The 13,563-nt window shown below is 42.8% G+C and overlaps 1 protein-coding gene across 1 annotated transcript in view; it reads left to right on the top strand.

Annotated features, from left to right (window-relative positions):
* The first annotated feature begins 6,321 nt into the window (after window positions 1–6,321).
* The window catches only part of LOC121155330 (cytochrome P450 4X1-like), a 32,118-nt gene continuing 24,876 nt past the window's right edge, over window positions 6,322–13,563 (top strand). Inside the window, exon 1 of the mRNA XM_040978622.1 lies at window positions 6,322–6,495. Coding sequence (XP_040834556.1) covers window positions 6,322–6,495 — 174 coding nt within the window. The remainder of the gene's footprint in view (window positions 6,496–13,563) is intronic.

The following is a 13,563-nucleotide window of genomic DNA, read 5'->3' as shown; positions in this document are numbered from 1 at the left end:
TAACTCTGGTTCAAACATGCACCAGTGGATACACAAAGTTAACCAAGGTTGGCTCTCTCCCTAACCCAGTTCACATGCAGGCCCATAGATGCTATGGCCTGATCTGTCCTCAGTCCAAGTTTTTACACTGAACAGTGTGAGCAGTAGCCCAACAGGCGAGCCCTACATAGCCTCCTACTGCACTTGCACCACCCCCTACCTTGGGTCTTACATGTGCTGGTGTGTACTGTGATCCAGTCTGACATGGCCTGCCTCACCTTGGCATTTCCTGACAGATGCTGTAGCTTGAGTTGGCCTGATCTGGCCCCAATTCCAGCTGATGTTCATGGGTGCTACTGACTAGGCCAGCCCAGTCAACTTTAGTACTGCTTTAATTTGATCTGGTGGGTGTTACAACCAGTCCCAGACTGTCCTGTACTTGTCCTAGTTCTCACATCTGCCAGTGCGTGTAATGCATTGGCCCAGCCTGGCATGCTCCCAGATCTGACCCATATGTATATCAGCAGGCACCATAATCTGGTTTGACAGCCAGCAACCATAGATCTTCATCAGTGCCCCATCAGGTGCCATTTTGTGCAGGGCATAAAGGGCTGAGGGGAGGAGCAATGGTAAACTACACATGCATTAAAACAGCAGCGATCAGGTGCAGTTTATATGGGACCAGACACTGTGGGACTGGAAGACAACAACGAGTTGTGCAAGTGCTTTACTGGGAACAAAATCAGCTCCAGATTACTGCATTGCACTGTTCCCCCAGACAAAACAGTTCCAATGTGACATTCTACAGGCTCCACCCAAATAAGTCCAGGTGGTCTTTGCACTTAATGGTCAGCAAATGTTGGCAAGATCAGCACTGCTGACAAGCCAGTTATTTAGGACAGATGGTATCTTCAAAATCTGGGGCACTGCTTAAACTGGAGGTGAGGGGAAAGGCTGCGAAGACATCACCATGGTCCTATAACAGGAATACAGGGTGGGGATAGTGATGAGCCAGTAGCCGGCACTACAACAGGAGTCTATAGTGGAAGCCTAGTGCAAGAGCCAAGGCTGAAAACCAAACACAGGGAGTGGTGTAACTGACTACAAACAAGGAACAGGCTACTAAACCCAATAAGTAAAATTGACTTGTAGACCTATGGGTAACACAGCTTAGAAATCATCCCTAGGGGAGAGAACATGCTAGCCAAGAGCACATTGACCCAAGAACAGAAGAAGAAACAGAGGCACAATCAACATTACTGAAGACTCCCCAGCAAAGGAGCAAAAGCTTCTACCAGCCTCAGAGTTAACTGAGGAGTACATTGAGAAAATAGGGGATATGCAATTCAAAACACTTATTATAATGATTGTGAACAATGAGAAATATAGATAGGAGTTCAAGGAATTTAACAAATATGCCATACAGCATATAGCAACACTGAAAAAAATCAAGCAAAATTATTGGAAATGAAGGATGTACTAGCACAAATGAAAAATTTAGTGGAAAACCTCAATAATAGAATGAAGGAGGCAGGAGAATGAATCTCAGAATCTGAAGATATTTCGAATTACAATGGGAAAACAATCAAAAGCTGGAAGCAGATCTAGTATAAAAAAGTATTCAAGAACTGAAAGACATTATTAAAGTGCAAATATAAGAGTTCTGTGTGTTCCAGAAGGTACAGAAAAAGAAACAAGTTTTAAAATTTATTTAATGAAAAAATAAAGGAAAACATCCCTAATCTGAAGAAAGCATTAAAAAACAACACCCTGGAGGTCCACAGAACTCCCAACAGATTTGAAGAAAAGGGATCTTCATCCGAACACATGAAAATCAAGCTATCATCAGTTGAACATAAAGAATATATCCTTAAATGTGCATGTGAAAAGAAAATCAATTGACACATACAGGTATGTCAATAAGACTCACAGCTAACCTCTCACAAGAAACTCTATAGGCCAGAAGAGAATGGAATGATGTATTCCAGATTTTAAAAGGAGAAAAATTTCATCCCAGAATAACTCACCCAGCAAGGTTCTCCTTTTCTTTGGAAAGGAAATAAAACTCTTCCATTGTAAAGAAAATCTCCAAGAATCTGCTTCTCCCAAACCTGCCCTACAAATGATATTTACAAATGTTCTCTTGACAGGGAGCAGGAAAAAAAATTACCAAAACCATAGGGAAATGTGAAGAGCATCCCGGTAACATAAAAACAGAAGGACCCCAGCATGGAAGCCTCGTGGCTAATGTCTTCATCTTGACTACACTAGGATCCGATTTGGGCACCGGTTCTAACCCCAGCATCCCCATGTCCCATCCAACTCCATGCTTGCAGCCTGGGAAAGCAGTAGAGGATGGCCCAAGCCTTGGGCCTTGTACTGATGAGGGAGACCTGGAAGAGGTTCCTGGATCCTGGCTTTGAATTGACTCAACCCAGACATTGCTGCTGCTTGGAGAGTGAATTGTCAGTCAGAAGATCTTCCTCTCTCTGTATCTCCTCCTTTCTGTATGTCTGCCTTTCCAATAAAAATAAGAGGATTTCTTTAAAAAGTAACAACAGAAGACTACACCAAAGAACAACCCATTGCTAAAATGACAGGACCAAACTGCTACCTATTCATGTTAACATTGGATATAAATGGCTTAAACTCATCAATGAAACGCCATAGATTAGTGGACTGGCTCATTAAACTAAACCCATCTACCTGTTGCCTACTGGAGATACCTCTCACGAACAAAAAATCAGCAGTAATGAAAAGTGAAAGCATATGAAAAGATTCCAAGCTAATGGTGAGTAAAATTGAGTGAGTGTAGCCATTCTTATATTAAATGATATAGACTTATAACAGATGACATGAGATATAAGACTTCAACCAGAAAAACATTAAAGGAAATGAAGAAGGACACCACATAATGATCAAAGGATCCATTAAGCAAGAAGAGATTACTATAATAAATGTATATACACCAAATACAAATGTCTATGCAAGAAATACCTTGCTGTGTGAATCAAATACAAATGGATTTAAAGGGAGAAATAAACCCCAGTACAATAATAGTGGGGAATCTTAGTACCCCTTTAACATCAATAGACTGAAACTCGGCAAAGAATCAACACAATTAATCCAAACTCTAGAGAAAATGGACTTAGTTGATATCTGCCAAACTTTTTACCATGCAGAAAAAATACACTTTTTTTCATCAGCACATGGAACCTTCTCCAGAATTAATCATGTTATAGGTCACAAAACAAGCCTCAGCAAATTTTCAAAATTCAAAACTATAACTTGAATCTTCTCAGATCATTATGGAGTGAAGTTAGAAACCAATAAGTCAAAACACCCAGGTAGACATGCAAATAGGTGGAGACCAAATAAGATGCTATTAAATGAGCTGTGGGTTAAAGAGGAAATCAAAGGGGACATTAAACATATACTTGAAATAAATGAAGGCATCAGCGTAACATAACAAAACTCAGTCAAGAGACTATCGGAACTCATAAGAGACTTTGGCAGGGTAGCAGGATACAAAATTAATGAACACAAAAGCATGACTCTAGTGTACACAAGTACTTCCATGGCTGAGAAAGAAATTGTAAGTACAGTCCCCTTTCAAATGGTGGAGAGGAAACTAAAGTACCTAGGAATTAATCTAATTAAATATGTGGAAGAGATCTATGATGAAAACTGTAAAACATAAAAATAAATATAAGAAGACATTGAAAAATGGAGAAACTTACCTTGTTCTGGATAGGCAGGATCAATATCATCAAAATATCCATATTACCAAAAGTAACATACAGAGTCACCTCAATCCCAATCAAAATTCCAACAACATGCTTCTCAGAAATAGAGAAGATACAGAAGTTCATCTGGAAACATGATAGACCACGAATAGCCAAAGCTATTCTGAAGAATGCAAATCAAGCTGGAGGAATTACAATTCCAGACCTCAAGACATACTATAGAGCAGTGATCATCAAAACACTCTGATACTGGTGCTAAAACAGAGATCATAAAAATCACATTGACATTCCACCTAACTCCAGGGAAATTGGTCTAAATCCAGAACTCTACTAACAACACCTGCTGGTGTGGATGTGTGGAGAAAGGCACTCTACTTCACTGTTGGTGGGAATGTAGGCTAACACATCTTCTATGGAAGTCAGTATGGAGAGTGCTAAGAGGCCCAGCGTAATGGATCGATTGGCTAATCTTCCACCTTGCAAGTGCCAGAATCCCATATAGTCTCTAGTTCATGTCCAGGCTGCCCCACTCCCTGTACAGCTCCCTGTTTGTGGCCTAAGAAAACAGCAGAGCATGACTAAGGACCTTGGGACCCTACACTAAGTGGGAGACTTGAAAGAAACTCCTGGCTCCTGACTTTGGATCTGCTCAACTCCAACCATTTTAGCCACTTGGGAACTGAACCAGCACATGGAAGATCTTTCTGTCTCCCCTTCCCTCTTTAAATCTGCCTTCCCCCAAAAAATTAATAATTCTTTTTTTAAAAAGTTGCATGCACCGGTGAAATGAATCTACCATATGACCCAGCTATCGCACTCCTGGGAATACATCCAAAGGAGATGAAATTTGCATGTGAGAAAGTGACCTGCAATCCTATATTACATCAGTGAAATGGAAACAACCCAGATACTCATCAAAAGGGGAATGGGAAAAGAAACTGTGCTACATCTACTCCATGGAACACTAAGAATTAAGTTGTTCCACTTGCACAGAATGGTCCCAACTTGAGACCATCATACTCAGTACTATAAACCAATTCCAAAAGCATAAATACCATAAGTTGTTTCTGATAAAGGCAATCTTCATACAGAATATAATATCAATAGATATATAGGTAAACATGTATATGCATATATTCTCACTCATTAACTATATAATGAAAATTAGCATACCAGGAAGTGGAGAAACGTTGAAGTATGCAAGTATGCAGGTACTCTTGAAAAAAAAAAAGGAATCCCAATGAAATTGTTGAGTGTATCTTGATAATAGGATTCTGGACTCTCTAGCATTGTCTATAACAAAAATGAACAGATGCACTGAAATAGCAGAATGATGAACTTGTGTTTAAGGACCATACTATTGTAATAATATAGGGGGAAACAGTGGGGAGGAATAGGGTGGTAAGAGGGGAAATCCATGAGCCTATGGAACTGTATCATGAAAAATAAAAAATAAATATAATTTAACATTTTTAAGAAGGAAGAAATTAGGTGTTTATGGCAAGAAGCAGAGCAGGAAGCAGCAGCTATTACTTAATTGCCACGCTCCCCAAGGCATTAGGGATGAAGGTTCTTATGCACAGAAATTTGTCTGAGAGGTATGTGTGTGCAAGGTTCCTGGTTGGTCAGTGAAGCTCATGACCTTTCCTCAAATTGATCTATGATGTTGTGACCTGTAGAGAATGTATGATGGTCAGGTGGGCTCCAGCCCCTCTGGGAGCTGCCTGAGTGGTAGTTACATGAGCTCCAGGACTTTCTTAGATGAAGCTCTCCAGACATTACTGGCCATACAGGTTCTTATCTACAAAGGAGCGAATGACTCTTCAAGTCTAGTGTTTAGACGCTTGTAAGATCAACTGGATCGCTCCTTTAACTCAATGAATTTCTTTTGATAAAGGAAGACTGACAGGAAGTTGGGTCCTGCCTTTATCTTATGGGGGTTGGGTTTCAACCTGAAAATTAATAAAGTGTTAATCCCCATGTTCAGTTTGCTTTGGGATCCATCATTGGCACTACAGGATCTGGCTGCAACTATCTCAGAGAATTCCATTTAATGTTTTTGCTGCTATCTACCTCCTCCCAATTCCGTGTCCAGTGCCACAGCGGGTGTCCAAGCAACGGGGCAGCCTGAGCTGAGCTGGGGCAGACACCTGCTCATGCTGCACCTCAACAGGAGACTTGTCAAGCGTTTTCCGGCATGCTGTTGCTTGTCTGCAGCTCCTGTGGCTTTTCACGGCATTTCAGAGTGGGAAAGGGGGCTTTTGTGCCTAATGTTTATTTGTGATAGCCTGGGTTGCATGTTAAGATCTAAATCAAGTTCTGCATTGATTCAAAAGTATCGCACCTGAATTCTCACACTGTCAGAGGGTCGTGACACACAGCCTGAAAACAGTCACGCGGCCATGACTGCCAGCTACAAAGCCGGAATGCGCAGCTGCCTCCCGTCCGGGGTCCTGACAACCCCTCCTGCCGCTTTTTGCTCTTTGCCAGCTGCAAAGGCCCGGGAGGGCGGGCGTTGTGGGTGGTGTCCCCGCGCAGGGGGCTGGGAGCGATCTGCGGTGCAGGATCTGCGGAGCCCTGAGGCTGCGGGGCGGCGATGGAGACCTGGCTGGAGACGCGCTGGGCGCGGCCCTTGTACCTCGCGTTCGTGTTCTGCCTCGCTCTGGGGCTGCTGCAGGTCATCAAGCTCTACCTGCGGAGGCAACGGCTACTGCGGGACCTGCGACCCTTCCCCGCGCCCCAAGCCCACTGGTTCCACGGGCACCAGAAGGTAGATGAAAGGAGGGGAGATGGAGGACACTGCAGGGCTGGGTGGCAGGCAGAGAGGTGGCCGCTTCCTGCCGTGCTGCGAGACCCTTGGTCCTGCACAGGCCTCTAATCGAAGCAGCAGCTGCTCGCAGCATCTTTTCTGGGATCTTTCTCACAGGGCTACAGGGAGAGGTCATCAGAGGATGTTGTGGGGGTTGGGGAGAACTGTTTAACGGCCTGGGTAGTGACAAAGAAAGCCAAGTGTAGATCAGTTCTGTCTGTGATTCTTGCGGTTTCTTGAACGTTCTGGTGTGAACTGCATTTAAAAAGAAAAAAAAAAAAAAGCTTTCCACGTGTATTACTCTAAAATTGTATGCTATTCTAAGTAATGCGAGGAAGAGCCTTAGCTTTTCCTATCTCTTGTTCTTTGAATCCACTCCCACCCTTGATTCCTTACTCATTCCTTATTCGTGGTAGCTATGTGATAGAGTAGGATGCTGGGGGTCCCTGCCCTGCAGAGTCCACAAGAGAAGGAAAACACAGGATAAAGGGTGTTGGGCTCTAGGGACACATGAGTCTTGAGCCTCTGGCAAACAGACCACGACTGCCAGCAGAGCTGCTTCAGGATCCTTCCGCTACCCCATTTCCCAATTCTTCTTCCCATGAGGAATTCCGTCCAACTATTTTATCTGCTTCTTCTGGCATGTAAATCCTTACTTGTAAAATGATGTATCATTTGCATAATTCATCAATTGTAGGCTTTATGAACTTGTTATGACAATCACATATGTATCGTTTCTCAATATCCCAATGTAGCCACATTAGTAACTTTCTTGATTAAACACAAAAATAAAGTCTTATGTATTTTATTATGTTAATTAGGATTACTGCTAATCTAAACTGTTCTCTTTTATTTTGTTCATTTTTTTTTCTTGCTTATTTTTGCTTGCTTGTGAGATAACATTTTTAATATTAGAAAGTTTAACAAATAAGAATTTAAAAACTGGTTCAGCAGGGATACATGCAAAGTATAAACTATCAATAAAAAGATATGTTTCACTCATATACAGTGAACAATCATAGCTCATAGTATATCATTCTTAACAATTTATAGGAAAAAGATTTTAAACAAATTTTGAGAAAACATATTTGGAGCAAAACTGATGCATATAAGCATTTCTTTTTGTTTTCATTGTTTGATTTTTTTAAAAAATAAGATTTAGTTCTCATATGTAAGAGAATATGTGGTTCCTGTTCTTCTGTGTCTGGCTTATTTCATTCAACAAGTGTCTCTCCAGTTATAGCCACTCTGATGAAAATAATAGAATTTCATTTTTTGTAGCTGAATAACATTCCATAATTTAAACCTGTGTGTGTGTCACTTTATCCATTCATTTAATGATGAACATCTTGGTTCATTTCATATTTGACTAATATAAGCAGTGATGCCATAACCATTGTGGTAAAGGTATCTTTTTGATACAATGTGTTCATGGTTTTGTTTATATACACAGCAGTAAAACTGCTTGGTCATATGGCAGGTCTATTTCAATTATTTAGGAAATCTCCATATTTTTCCACAATAGCTTCACTAATTTACCTTCTCATGAACAATATTTAACAATTTCTGTTTCTTCACACAGTCTGAGGCACATATTATTCTGCTTTTTGAAGAATAGCTATTCCAATAGTGTTAAGGTGATATCTCATTAAAGTTTTGATTTGCGTTTCTCTAATGGCTAATGATCCTGAGTATTTTTTTCGTAAACCCATTGGCCACTTGTATTTCTTCTTCTGAGAAATTTTGTTCCTTTCCTTATAGAGCTGTCCTCCAACCCATACTGTCAACTTCCTCATTTTCTCATCTGTCTAGTTTTTCAATGCCTATTACTTCTAAACTAATTTTCTAAACATTTGGACAAATCTGTCTAAAGTTTCTCAATCATATTTCCAAGTGTTCGAACATACTATCTAACCCAGCAGTCCCTATACATTCTTCCATGGGTCTCTGTTCCTGTCCAATCTAGACTGATGACATTTTAGGCCAGACACACAGATGTTGTAAGAGTTCCTAAGAAGGATACCCTGTGTCAATTCTTCTCTCTCCTGGATATCACATCTTTTTGTTCTGATTTATCATATCAAATTTATGAATAGTTTCTTCAGAGGAAGAGAACAAACCTTAGACAAAGTTTTTGAGCTCTTGAATGGTTAAAAATGTCTTTATTTTCATTTCAAGCTCAATTGGCAGTTTGGCTAAATATGAAAGTCTACTTTGGCTATTATTTTCTGTCCAAACTTTGAATACTTTGTTTCATTGTCTCTAATTTACACAACAGCTGCTGAAAATTCTGGTACTTTCTCAATCTTTTATGTTTACTTTTCACTGTCTATGTTTAAAGTGTACAAGGTGATATTTTGATGTTCTTATACTAATACACATAAGTGTAGTGAAGTCAATCTTCACAATCACATGAATTAGTATGAAAATCATCTTCTTGGCCTCAGGTCTCTAATGAGAAGGGCAGGGCATGTGACTCCCAATCGACTAGGAACTCCATTTGGTGTCTGCCATGCCCTGCCTGTTGCAAAGCTCAGCCATGGATTAGGAAGCTCTCGGTTCTTTGCAAGATAATAGCCTTAACTCTCAGCTATCCCTTGAAATCAGAACTGAACAATGAAAGCAGGCAGTGTAAGATATTACCTTGAATGATAATATAGAAGAGATGTGGGATAGGTGGTGTAGCACTGAGTTTGTTTAAGAGGCAGGATTTCATTTTATGTTGGACACAGGAAGAACCTGGTTTCTCAAGATCTGGAAATAATCAAACTGATCCCAGTTAAGGCACCTTTACTCATCCTTTAAACATCAGGTCGTTTGAGCCAGGATGGTTCCAAACTTCCAAAAAGGAGTTGAGGTTTAGGCTTATTGAACATGTTGAAAGGGAGCAGTAGGCGTGTAGGAAAGTCAGAGGCTGGCGGCTGGCTGCTACCCATCTAAATCAGAAGGCATCTCACAACATAGCAACCCTAGCTCCTCTAAACTCCTCAAAACTCTCTAAACCAACTCCAGAGTCTCCTCCAGATCGTTAAGCACCATTCATGCTAAAGACTTACCAATTCAGTACCAATTTTCTATACTTTTTCTCTTTTTGTTGCTTTAAAATCCCTGAGAAAACATCTTGGGAAAGAACAGATGCAATTTGGAGGTTATAGTTCAGATTCAGGGAGCCTGGTAGGCTGGTGTCTAGTGGAGATTGATCATGCAGATGCAGAGGCATGGATGCAGTGGCCCAGCCCATTCCTGCCCACAACACACCAGAAGGAACAGCACCCTAGTCAGAGCGAACCCCAGAAACCCCCCATAAGACTCATCCCCATCCTTGGCTCCTACTGATACTTGCAGCAAGGTGGTCCAGTCTGTCCCACATCCCATTCAGCCATCATACCCATCAATGGGTGCTGCAGCCTAGCTCAGACTAACCAGCCCACTACTCAGCCCACACTTATGTCAGTGGGTGCTGCCACCTATCCAGCCAAGCCCAAGCCCACCCCTGCCCTGGTTCTCTTGATCAGCAGTAAGGGTTGCAGCCTCAGAGGAGTACCCACAATTTCCCTAGTAGATTCACTTTAAGTTCCCTATCTTGCACTTGTCAGGTGGTTCTGCAGTCTATCCTGAAGGATGTGACCCCATTCCTGACACTTGATAACTGATACTACAGCAAAATCAGACCAGCCTGCAACAACCTTTCTTCTGAATGCCCCAATGGTTACAGTCACTTAGCTCAGGCTGGTTCCCTTACAACCAAGCTCACGTGCAGGCCAACATGTGTTGTAGAGCTGCCCAGCCTGGTCTGCCCCCAATCCCAGCTCTCATGGTCATCATTGGGCGAGGAGCCCAGCAGTGGAGCCCCTACAGCTCCCCTACCAGGCTAACCCCTAAGCCCCAGGTCTTACATGGGCTGTGGCCCAGTCAGGCACAGCCGGCCTCACCTCAGAATTCACTAGTCTGTGTTGCAGCTGGGTTCAGCTATTTCAGTCCAATGCAGCAGATGCTGCAGCCTAATCCAGCCCAGCCAGCCATGCAATCCCAAGAGTGATGTGAACTGGCTGGTGTTGTGATCTGACCTGGCCTGGCCTGCACCCCATCCTGGTTCTCATATCTGCCAGTGAGTGCCAGTGAGCCTGTCCCCAGACCTGACCCACACATATGCGGCTAGTACTATAATCTGACCTGGTCTGGGCTGCTCCCAACCTTGGTTCTTTCACTCACCTGCAGGCACTGCATTCTGACAAAGGAGTTCGCCAAACAGCTCTAATAGATCTCCCAGTGACAGATCTCACGCATACCAATGAGTGCCTATCCTAGCCTGAGTTGGCCCACCTCCTGTCTTAACAAGTTCAGCAACCTTGCCCAACCAGTGCATACTCATTCTGGCTCTTACCACTGAGTGCTACAGCCCAGCCTTGCTTGACCCACACAGAGATCCAGCACTCGTATGGTTCAGCAGGTGCTGAAACCTAGCCCAGCCCATCCTATACCTGCACTAGCTCCTGTGAATACCAGCGGGTGCTGGAGTCTAGCACAGTCTGGCACACCCAAGACCCAGTCTACATCTGTGTTGAGGGATGCTGCAGCCATGTCCAACCTGTATCTCTCTCCTGTTCTTGTTATTACACTCACCAGTGGGAGCCACAACCCAGGCAGGGTGTCCTCTTGGCTCCCTGATAAAGCCTGCTCCCAGCCACAGATCTTGTGCATGCTGGTGGTTGCTCTAACCCATCCCCCATCTTGGCTTTGCCTTCAGATACTGCAGATTGGCCTGGTCAGCCTGCATTCAGTCCCAGCTCCTTCTGGTGCTGCAACCTTGCTCTGTTCAGTCTGCCCTGCAAGCTTATAGGTGTGATAGTCTAGGTTGGAATGGCCTACATCCCATTCTGGCTCCTGCATATGTCAGTATGCTAAGGTTTGGCCTGGCCCTGCCCTGTCTTTGACCCCTCCCCCCATGAACCAGCCCACATTTTGGACAACAAGTGGGGCTGCCTTGCCTGGCCTGATGAATACCCAGGCCTGACTCATATGCACACCAACAGGAGCTATGACCCACCAGAGGAGTTCCCTAAATTCCCTCACCAAACCCACTCCCAAATCCAGATCTCACTCATGCCAGTTGGTGTTAGGCCCAAACCCAATGTAGTCTGCTGTCTCCATTTCAACCTCTGTGTGCTGGTAGATGGTACAGCCCAGCCAGCCCCACACCCAATTCTTGGGTACACCTGTGGGTGCTATAGCCTAGACCAGCCTAAGCTGTTGTATTCAACACCCGTACCCATGAGAATTTATGAGTTCCCTGGTCACGCCTAGCTTAACCCTTCCCACTCCCAGCTCCTGAGCAGTTTAGCAAATATTAAAGTCCCACAGGAATGAACCCACATTCCCTACAAGATCTGGCCCAAGACCTGGTTTTCTCACATGTTGGTTAGTGTCATGACAAAGCCTAAAGTGATCCATCCCTCTTTCCAGCACTCAAAAGTGGGTACTGTGGTCTAGCCCTGCCAGGTAGGCCCCCAGCACTAGCTTTAGTGTACCCCAGTAGGGGTACACTGCACTGTGGCAAAAGCTAAGAGACTGCAGCGACAACAGTGAGCTGTGCATGTGCTGAGGTGAGAGCAAACTCACTGAGCTTACTGCATTGCACTAGTCCCACAAGGAAAAGAATACCAGCTTTGGAACAGTATAGGTCAAAATAGGCGTGGGTGGTCCTCAGACCTAATGGTCAGCAGGTTATAGCAAGAACAGCTCCACCAACAACCTAGCTATTTAGGACACCTGGTGTCTCCCTAATCCTGGGAACTCTTCAAACAGGAAGTTGGAGAGAGGCTGTTCATCAATGATAAAGCTTTAACATGGGATCACAGGCAGTGGAGAGTGGTGAGCCAGATGCTCATCAGAGACCATGGTGGAAGTGTAACATAAGAACCCATATCTGAAACTCACTGGAAGGAGTGGCACAAGTGACTGCAAACAAAGAGCCATGTACCAACCACAATAAGTAAAACTGAATTGTAGACCTATGAATGAGACAGCTTAGAAACCTACCCTATGGAGAAGAATTCTGCCAGCCAGAAGTACAATAACCCAAGAGCAAAAGAAGAGACAAAGACGCAATGAATATTACTGAAGACCCCCATGCATAGGAGCAAAAGCTTCTGCCATCATCAGGGATAACTGAGAAATACATGAAAAAATGGGGGATAAAGAATTCAAAACACGTGTTATAAAGCTTCTTGTAAACATAGAAGCACATGCAGGAACTGAATGAGTATGTCACACAGAACATAGCAACATTGAAACAAAATCAAAAGGATTATTGGAAATGAAGGATGCAATAGCACAAATCAAAAATTCAGTGGAAAATCTCAATAATGGGATGAAGGAGGCAGGAGAAAGAATCTCAGAATTTGAAGATATTTCTAGTCACAATGAAGAAACAATCAAAAGCTGGAAGCAAACCTGGGTCAAACTAAGAAAAGTATTCAAGAATTGAAAGATACTATTAAAAGGTCAAATATAAGAGTTATGGCAGTCCCAGAAGGTGCAGAAAGAGAAGCAGTGTTTAAATATGTATTTAATGAAATAATAAAGGAAAACTTCCATAATCTGGAGAAAGAATTGGGAAACAATACCCAGGAGGGCCACAGAACTCCCAACAGGGTTGACCAAAAGTGACCTTCACCATGACACATGATAATCAAGCTGTCTTCAGTTGAAAATAAATAATAGATCCTTGAATGTGCACATGAAAGAAAATCAGTTGACATACAGAGGAATGGCAATCAGACTCACAGTTGATCTTTCACAGGAAATTCTACAGACCAGAAAAGAATGGAACAACATATTCCAGATTCTAAAAGTAAAAAAATTTCAGCCCAGAGAAACTTACCCAGCAAAGATTTTCTTTGTCTTTTAAATAAAAAGAAAATTCTTTCACAGTAAAGTTAAAAGAATAAGCCTCTTCCAAACCTGCCCTAAAAATGAGACTTAAAGATGTTCTCTTGATGGACAAAAGGTATTCACCAAAGGACAAAA

The sequence above is a fragment of the Ochotona curzoniae genome, unplaced genomic scaffold, assembly GCF_017591425.1.
Source record: "Ochotona curzoniae isolate NIBS_2020 unplaced genomic scaffold, NIBS_Ocur_1.0 contig_291, whole genome shotgun sequence".
Taxonomy (NCBI): Eukaryota; Metazoa; Chordata; class Mammalia; order Lagomorpha; family Ochotonidae; genus Ochotona; species Ochotona curzoniae.
Note: the sequence above shows the minus strand (reverse complement) of the source record. Positions and strands in the feature narration are given on the sequence as shown.